Below are 9,457 nucleotides of genomic sequence, written 5' to 3' on the forward strand. Positions count from 1 at the left end.
GAACAACTGCATTGACTTACGAAACGGCTTTAAGGCTCAAAGACTGAAGTAGAAGAATCGCTAGCCCTTGCGAGGCAAGGGAAAGGCGCTCCGACTAACCACCATGGGCAGTAAGAAGGAACTGAGAAGGCGTAGGGCCGGCGGCACCTAATATACCGACCCATGGGCACGGCACTCAAGATGGCGCTATAGCTGACCCTACGGATAATGCCAAGGCAAAAATGTCCGACGGCCACGCACATGGGCACGCGTGCGCACTTAGAATGGAATCAACGTGAGCAAGCACTTGAAGAAGAGAGGTTCTTTCTCACAATGAGCTAGAAGAGTAACTTTTCAAAATTAAATAAATACATGTAAGGCTTGTACCGAACATACTTTAAAAAAATATTAAGAAATATATTTGGTACCTGCAGTGTATACAAATAGGCACATCTTCATGCTCCTGGTATTCTCTCATTAAGCTGATCATGTCCAGAATAGAATCAAAAGATGAAGGTACATCGTGGTCAGGCCAGTTCACGTAATGAAACTGATATACCCTACGAGTTTCCTAAGAAAAAAATTTAAATGAAACACACATTGAAGAATTTTGTATAAATGTATGATCATTGTCTGCATGATTTATTTTCCAGATCAAAGACTTTCACTGCAAAGACAACAGATGCTGCATTTAGCCGAAGTGAAGTAAGATTGAGCAAGAACAGCACAAGTGGATGAAACAGATTTTGCATTGTGGTTGATATGGAAATCAAGATATCCAATTTTGTTACAACCATCATGGACTCCAGTGTTTTTTGTATAAAGTAAAACTTTTTACTTAATATAATTTAAGATTACAAGTAAGTATTCACTAACAAACTTGTTTAAGCCAATGGTTTTCAACCTTTTTTCATCTGAAAACCCCTAAACAATTATGAATGAAGGTGCAGTCTGCAGAACCCCAGAGGTCCATGGACTACAGGTTGAAAACCACTGATTTAAGCCCATAGAGGAGGTTGAAAAGAGGGGCTACAGAAAAAGAAAGACAACTCAGATGTGCAGACCTCATCTTTTTACTTTTGTTGGACCTACAAAAGGAACATAGCTGAGAGAGAGATTCTGTTTTGTACATCATTAACTGAACATATTAAATTCTAATTGTTTACATCTGTGTAAGCCCATTGAAGACAACATACTTGCATATATGTCAGTAAGGACCTAATTTGGCCTGCAAAACCTTTATGAACTGTGTAGATGTGCAAAGAATGCTAGATCCAGAGTGACATTGAGATCCCAGGAGTTTGCAGGACTGGCAGAAAAATAACTTGTAAACTTATGCTTTTGATAAGTACTTTTTAGAACAGAACCAAACTAGCAGACTTCAGGAAAAACTGCAAAAAAGTAGTGCATATGATGTTCCAATGAGCATTTCACAGAAGTAGATGAGAAAGAAGTTTTCATATCATTTGTTCAAGCTCATCTACAGACACCAATTTTCATCCTTTGCTGAACTGAATGTACCATTATGAGATAAAATGGAAAGTTTATATCTAATAATGAAGAGTGCTTAATTAGTGTAACTAATTGATTTTTTGAAAAAGGGGAATTAGATGCTCATGACTAGGAAAAAAAAACCCTTTATTGACAGAGCAGGTTAAGTACAGCTATCAAGCTTCCCCCAAATAACCTGTCGAAGTGTCTCAATTATTTTGTTCTAGAGGGACCAACTCTATGGGTGAGGAGTCGATTCAATTATTAAAACCTATTATCTTTGGCTTTACTGCCAAGATGGTAAACAAAGTGCAAATTGTGATTGTTTTTGCTACTAGTGTTGTTTTTGTTATTGTAATATAGTGGAGAGTTGTCCTATAGGAACTTAACTGGGACTGCAGACTTCATAGGTCAAACGGTTGGATGCTAACTGGGACACAAGCTAAATATTATCAACAATAAACCTGAATTATCCAGTCCCCATAAGATTTAATTGTTAACGATAGCCTGCTCTTCATTTCTTTAAAAATTCCTCAAATGTAGAAATGCACTGAGTGCACCCAAAAACAATCGTAAGGAACAATTCATCACACAACACAATATATTCAAAGTCCCTCTGAACCTATTTAGTGCAGGTAGTCAAAAGATATCACTAAAGTCAGAGAATTTGGGATGTTTTATAGATTGTCATGGCTTCCTGTAGCTTGAATAACAAAATAAATTGATACAACTGTACACACTATTCTGTGTAAGTTGTTATTCAGAAAAAAAAGCTATCTGAAATGGTTGAGATCTGAGTTATTTTTAGGGACAGGAAATGCCTCTTCAAGTGAGAAAATCTGACCAAGCACACGACGGTAGCTTGTAACAGTCATTTAGTAACAGTGGTGGCCACTACAAACCCCAGGCTGGATAATTACCTACCTTACCAACATTGTTTTAGGCTAGTTATCATTATGTTTATGAAATCTGTATTATTGCCAGCCGCCTGACAGTACCATAAATGGCCCTCCCCAACTCTTTATTCTGAGCTACAAATTAGCCCTCTTTTTAAGAGGCATAACTCTGCAGAAAGGATCATCTTCTGCATTTTTTTTTTAAACAGTTACTTTGGAAGGAAGCTTGATTTCCTTTAGCAAAAAAGACGAACAACTTCCAATACTTGTTACCATGACCAGTTCTGAATTCTGAACATTATTTAACCCTTTGTTTTTCATAGAATTACTGTGTGTGTACAAGAATTCTCAAACTATTTCTGGAAATTTAACATTTTACAATAATTAAATTCTCTTCCTGTCAGACATTTTGTTCAAGAGAAGGTTACTCGCCCTGTGCAGTAATGGAGTTTCTTTGAGATGTTTGTTCCTATGGGTGCTCCACTTGTTAGGTGCGGCATTGTCTCCTGCTCCTGGGATCGGATATCTTCATCAGCACTGACAGTGAGACCACACATGCGTATCTCCCCCTCCCCGCTTCCCCAGGGCTATGCGTAGGACATGTATATAGTGCTTTGTAGTCCAACCGCCCCCAGGTTCCTTCGCTGCCACAGAGCTGGTGGGTTTTTGGGGGGGGGAGGTTGGGGGTCCGAAGCCGAGGGGAGGAGGATGGATAGTGAAGCACCCATAGGGACGCACATCTTGAAGAGCCTCAGTTACTGCACATTGTGAGTAACCTTCTCTTCTTTGAGTGATGTCCGTACAAGTGCGCCACTTGTAGGTGACTAGAAAGCAATGCCCCAAATTGGAAGGCTGGGGCTATGGAGTGACGTTTACTCTCAATGATAGGACGGTATGTCCTAGGAGAGCATCTGCTGAGGCATCGTGAATAATAGTGTAGTGACAGACAAAAGTGTCTATTGGTGTCCATGTGACTGCTTTGCAAATTTCAGCAACAGGGAAATTATTGAGAAATGGTATTGAGGTGGATAATGAACATTTGGAACGTGCTCTGATTGTAGTAGGAGGTTGTCTATTGTGGAGTTCATATGAAAATGTATACACTTCAAAATCCACTTTGAAAGGCATTCATATATGACTGTGCCTCTAGATCTTTCGGTGGTGGAGAGGAATAATTGTGGTGATTTTCAGAAAGGTTTAGTCCTGTACAAGTAAAACACCAATGCTCATCTCATGTCCAGGGTGTGGAGAGCTGCCTCCTGTTGGTTACTGTGAGGCTTTGGAAAGAAGTAAGGAAGGTGCATTGATTGTTTGACATGGAAAGATGTTGGAACCTTAGGTAGAAATCTTGGGTGTGGGCATAGTGTAACTTTGTTCTTGTGGAACAGAATGTATGGTAGATATGCCAAAAGGGCTGCAATTTTGCTGACTCGTCGGGTTGAAGTGATGGCGACAAGGAAGGCATTTTTCATTCATAGATGCACGTAACAATAGGTTGCCATTGGTTCAAATGGGGGTCTAGCCAGAGAACATAGGATGAGGACTAGGTCCCAGGTCTCATGGGGATAAAGATTTTGGAGATCAGTCAGAAAACATTTTGTGAGCAGATGTGTGAAGACAGAGTGATCATCTACATGGCAGTGAAAAATAGTGACTGCTGCCAAGGGTACTCAGATGGAACTCGTGGATAACTCTGTTTAAGGTGTAGCATGTAATCCACGATAAGTTGTAGCGGAGCATATGCTGCATCGACTTGGTGGGAGACACACCTTGGAAATCTTGTCCATTTGTGAATGTAAGTGCATCTAGTTGTGTCATGCCTGCTACTTAAAAACACATCAGTTTGTCTGTGTCCGAACCATGGAGGAGCCAGGCTTTGAGATGGAGCATCTGTGGATTGGGATGGAGGATGTGTCCTGCAAAAGGAGCCGTGGCATTGGATGGAGAGAGAGCTCAATTGGCACACCATCATGTAGAAGAGCTAAGTATACCAGACCTGTCGTGGCCATGTTGGAGCTATAAGTATGACATGAGCACGATCCTCCCGTATCTTGCAAAATACTCTGAATAGGAGGGGAAAGGAGGGAAAGGCATAAAAGGAGCAGTATGTCCCATATTATGAGGAATACACCTCCTATAGATCCATGTCCCAGTCCTCCTCTGGAACAGAATTGAGGGCAGCGGGCATGGTGCTGTGTGGCAAAGAGGTCTATGGTGGGGTATCCCGATTGAAGATGGGATGAAGTGCTTGCATATCCAGTTCCCACTTGTGAGCATGGGAGAACCTACTGCTCAGTGCATCCATGATGGTGTTTTGGTGTCCAGGGAAGAGCACTGCTGAAATGGTGATGTGTTGGATACACCAGTTCCACAGTTTAGTGAGTACCTCTAATCATAAAGAGTGGAACCTCACTCCACCCTGCCGGTTGATACAATATACACAGGTGAGATTGTCAGTCATCACTTATAGTATGATGTTTGAGAAGAGGTAGGAAATGTTGGCAGGCATTGCAGACTGTTCATAGTTCTAGGAGATTGATGTGTAGGGTGTATTCGGTTAGTGACCATCTGCCCTGCACTGTGTGATTAGGGAGGCATCGGTTGTTAGGATCATGGTTGGTGGAGATTGGAGGAAAGGAACTCCGACACAAACATTGTTGGGTTGTGTCCACCAAAGTAGTGAGCCCTTTACTCTCACTGGCATGGATAAGAGGTTGTGGAGGCTGTGTTTGTGGGGGAGATATACTGTACAGAGCCATGGTTGAAGACATCGCATGTGTATATTTGCATGCCTGACCACGAAAGTGGTCATTGCCATGTGGCCTAGAAGTTGGAGGCACATTCTGGCAGAGATCGGGGGGCAGACTCGTACGTTCGATACCAGATCTACTACACTTGAGAATCCGTGAGAAGGTAGAAAGGCTCCGGCTTGTATGGCATCCAACTGTGTGTCAATGAATCCCAGTTGTGTACCAGCATTAAAGTGGACTTTTCTAGGTTCACAAGGAGACCTAACTTCGTGAACAGGTCCATTGTTATGTGGACGGCTCAGAGAGCATCAGTCTCAGATGTGGCCTTGAAGAGACAGTCATCCAAGTATGGAAAGATGATGACACCTTGTTTCCTCAGATAGGCAGCGGTTACCGCAAGGACCTTGGAGAACACCCGAGGAGTTGTAGTACAGTCTGAAAGGCAGTACTTTGTGTTAGTAGTGGCTGTCGCCCAAGACGGATTGGAGAAATTGCCTGTGGGCAGGGTGTATTGTAATATGAAAGTATGTGTCTTTGTGGTCAAGGGCCAAGAACCAATCCCCCTGTTCCAGTGCTGTGATAATACTGGAGAGAGTAACCATTTTGAAGCATTGCAGTTTGATGAACTTGTTTAGATTGCGACGGTTCACGATGGCTCGCCAGTCTCCAGATTTCTTCTGGATCAGGAAATGGTGGGAGTAGAAATCCTGTCCCATGTGCCAGGAAGGGAGGGGTTCTATGGCTCCCAGATACAGAAGATGATTTATTTCTCCCCATATAATGGAATTGTGAGAGGGTCCCTGAAGGACAGGGAGAGAGTGGGCTGTGGTGGGACGGATAGGAAGGGGATGGAGTATCCTTCTTTGATTATCTCTAGAACCCACTTGTCCGAGGTGATGAGTCTCCAAGAGGGGAAAAATAGAGCTAGTCGTTCACCAAACTAGTGGAACATCAAAGACAGTGGGGATGACTGGAATAGTGGGAGGCTTCTTGGGGCCTAGACCACACCTTCAAAATTGTTGCTGTGGTGGGGGCACGTGAGAGGTAGCCCCTTGATGACCAGGCTGTCTACGTTTGGTAGGAAGCTTTTGTCTTTGGTGCTGGGTGTCAAAGTGCCGTTGAGGGGTGTACTGCTGTGGTCAGGATTGCAGGGGAAGATGATATTTCCCTGGCTGTCTCTTTGGTGCTGACATGTAAACGCCAAGATCAGAGTGTAGCTTGGGAGTCTATTAGGGAATGCAGAGAATTGTCCGCACGCTCCGAAAATAGTTTCTGGCCCTCAAAAGGTAAGTCCTCTACCGTGGTATGTACCTCCTTAGGAAAACCTGAGAGGTGGAGCCATGATGCATGCCTTATCCATCACGACTGCTGTGGTCATCAAGCAGCGGTGCCTGCACAGTCTAACATGGCTTCCAGGGCTGAACGAGCTAGGAGGTGTCCTTCCAACATTAAGGACTGGAACTGCTCTTTCTTGGCCTCTGACAGGTCATGGCAGAGTTCCTCCAATTTAGAGTAGTTTAGGTAATTATACTTAGCCACAAGAGCTTCGTAGCTGGAGATTCTAAATTGGAGCATGGCCGATTAATACACTTTGTGTCCAAATACGTCTGAGCATTTCCAATCTCTGTCTGGATTGGATTGGTATTGGTATTGATTGCCTCTTTCATTCTACATCCTTCTCTGGAACACTTTTTTTGGCACGTTTGCAGGTCGGAGGGATGGACGCCGGGGTCTGCCAGAGCAGCTTTGCATGGTTGAGAAGAGCCTCATGGATCGTAAGTGCGACCTTGGAGGAGGAGGAGGATGTGTGGAGGGTATCAAGCAGCTTATGCTGCTGGTACTTGACCTTCTCCAAAGGAATCTGCAAGGAGTCTGCAATCCTGCAGAATAAGTCCTGAAAATGTCTGAAGTCATCGGCAGATGTAGGAGGTGGAGGCATGATCGCCTCGTCGGGGGGGAGGAGGAAAAATGAAGGAGCCCCCTCCTCCTGTTCCTCCTCTTCAATTGGTACTGGTGGGGGTTCAACCTCCAGAGGGCAAGAGACTGATGGAGAAGGAAGAGTGTAGGTCTCCGGCTTTGTCCCTGGGAGGGTTCCTGACTGTTCCCTGTACATGGCCCAAGGGTCCCAATATGGCCAGTGTGGAGTGAGTGAAACATGTGGCTGTATCAGAGATCATTTGTCATAAGTACTTAAATATCAGAGAATGTTACTCATAAGGTTCTTATTCTAACCAATGAACTATATCTTGAAAGTGCAATTTTAGTAACACTATCTTCGTTAGTAATTTTGATGGCAGAAAAAGTGTGCTTCAAGCACAGTTTTTGTTTTCTTTTGTTTTTAAAATTTATTTCCATTTTGAGCCTTGACTGCATCCTCCAAATCCCTATGGACTTCAACTGACAAAAACAAAGTGACAAGCAGAAGCAGGAAGGTCAGCACCTATTAACCTAAAGCTAAAAGCATCTATTAGATGAAGCAAAAAAACATTCAGAGGCCATGTCAGCAAGATATTGAAGCCTAGATGAAAATTTTATTTATCAAAGCTAGACTGAAAAACATCATCATTTTTACATTAAACAGAGATAATAAGGCAAGTGGGTATAACTGGGCATTAAAAGAAAATTTCAAACAAAAACCAGGAAGCACTTTCTCAGGGCAATAAATAATAAACTGTAGGGTGGGCAGTCAGACACGTCTGTCAGACACAAAATTATAGTCAAGGAAACACTCAGATCGCATACTAAGAGGCATTAAAAAGGTTGGCTGGATCAAAAAAGCTTCTTTAGCCCTTCAGATTAAATTTGTGGATAAGATATTCAGCTTATCTGTAAACAGTACAGCTTCATGGACTTCAACAAATTATACCAGCTGAAGATCTGGCGCTGTATTGTTAATGAACACTACTGAAAAACGTCACACAGATTTGGTTAACCACAAAAGCACTACCATAAGGACAGATAGTATGTTAAAAGACATTTCATGAACCTTGTGTTTCTTGTAACTAAACTATTTATATCCCTTACAAACTTGGTAATGTACATAAGCAGAGAACCAAGCTTTTGCTCCTTTAATATTAGCGACTTGATTTTTTCGTAAGTTTCCTTGACTATATACCATCTGAGATCTTTGAACAGATGTTAAGTCATACCAGATTAAGACTAAAAATGTAAAACACAAATAGTCTGAGCAACTGTCCTGAGTGGGGAAACCTTTCATGTTTAACTACTTACATTTTGAAATTCAAGTAATAGCGTTCTAATATAGTAGTCTGTTCTTGCTTGTTCAGCTTCCTAAATAAGAGGAAACATCTGTGAATGGATAGGAATTTAATATACAACAAATTAGATATAAACCCCAACTTTATTCTCTATAATGTCATGTGAACAAAAATAATTCACTTCTTGGCAATTTAAGACTTACCTAAAGAGTCAGTATAAAAGCTATTTATCTGCTATGAAGCTAGACAGGTAAACATGTTTTTTAAAAAATGAAAAGATTTTGGGTTTAAAAAAAATCAGTTAAGATCTTGGCCAGAGGCTACCCTATTTAGAAATGAAATTTCCCCATAAAACTAAGCTGTCACCAAATTCTGTCACGTCTTTCTCTAGTGTATTTCAAAATACGTCCCTGTACCTCTAATGCAGGGGTAGGCAACCTTTCAGAAGTGGTGTGCCGAGTCTTCATTTATTCACTTTAATTTAAGGTTTCGCGTGCCGGTAATACATGTTAACGTTTTTTAGAAAGTCTCTCTCTAAGTCTGGGGTGTGTGTGGAGGTGCAGGGCAGAAGGCTGGGTGTTGGGGGGAGGCGAGGTCAGGGGGGAGGGCTGGGTGTGTGTGTGTGGAGGTGCAGGGCAGAAGGCTGGGGGGTGTGTGGAGGTGCAGGGCAGAAGGCTGGGTGTTGGGGAAAGGTCAGGGCAGAGGGCTGGGGGAGGTGAAGGGGTGCAGGGCAGAAGGCTGGGTGTTGGGGGGAGGTCAGGGCAGAGGGCTGGGGTGCTCGGCTTGTGGGGCTGGGAGGGATATGCCCTGTTCCACCCCCTTCCCCAAGGCCCGTCCCTACCTCTCTCCCCCTCCTCTACAGAGCAGGGAGCACGCTCAGCTCTGCTCCGCTCCCCCTCCCCCTCGCAAGGGCCATCGTCGGCAGGGAGAGGGAGGGGGAGGAGGAGGGGCCGGAATGCACCACGCTGGGGGAAGAAGCAGGGGAGGGGGGAAGCTTGGCTGCCGCAGGACCAAGCTTCTGCCACCTGCCCCCGCAAGGGAGAGCGGTGGGTGGGGGAGCCCAATCGCTCTCCCCTGCGGGGGCAGGAGGCAGAAGCTTGGTCCTGCGGCAGCCAAGCTTCCC

At 43.7% G+C, this 9,457-nt stretch overlaps 1 protein-coding gene across 2 annotated transcripts in view; it reads right to left on the minus strand.

Moving 5' to 3' along the window:
• PTPN12 (protein tyrosine phosphatase non-receptor type 12) overlaps positions 1-9,457 on the minus strand; it is a 148,538-nt gene that overhangs the window by 57,192 nt on the left and 81,889 nt on the right. For both annotated transcript variants that reach the window (XM_024196972.3, XM_024196971.2), the window contains exons 7-8: positions 8,348-8,407; positions 408-550 (exon numbers count right to left, since the gene is read on the minus strand). In XM_024196972.3, coding sequence (XP_024052740.2) covers positions 408-550; positions 8,348-8,407 — 203 coding nt within the window. The remainder of the gene's footprint in view (positions 1-407; positions 551-8,347; positions 8,408-9,457) is intronic.

This window comes from Terrapene carolina, unplaced genomic scaffold (assembly GCF_002925995.2).
Source record: "Terrapene carolina triunguis isolate 2854851 unplaced genomic scaffold, T_m_triunguis-2.0 Scaffold68, whole genome shotgun sequence".
NCBI lineage: Eukaryota > Metazoa > Chordata > Testudines > Emydidae > Terrapene > Terrapene triunguis.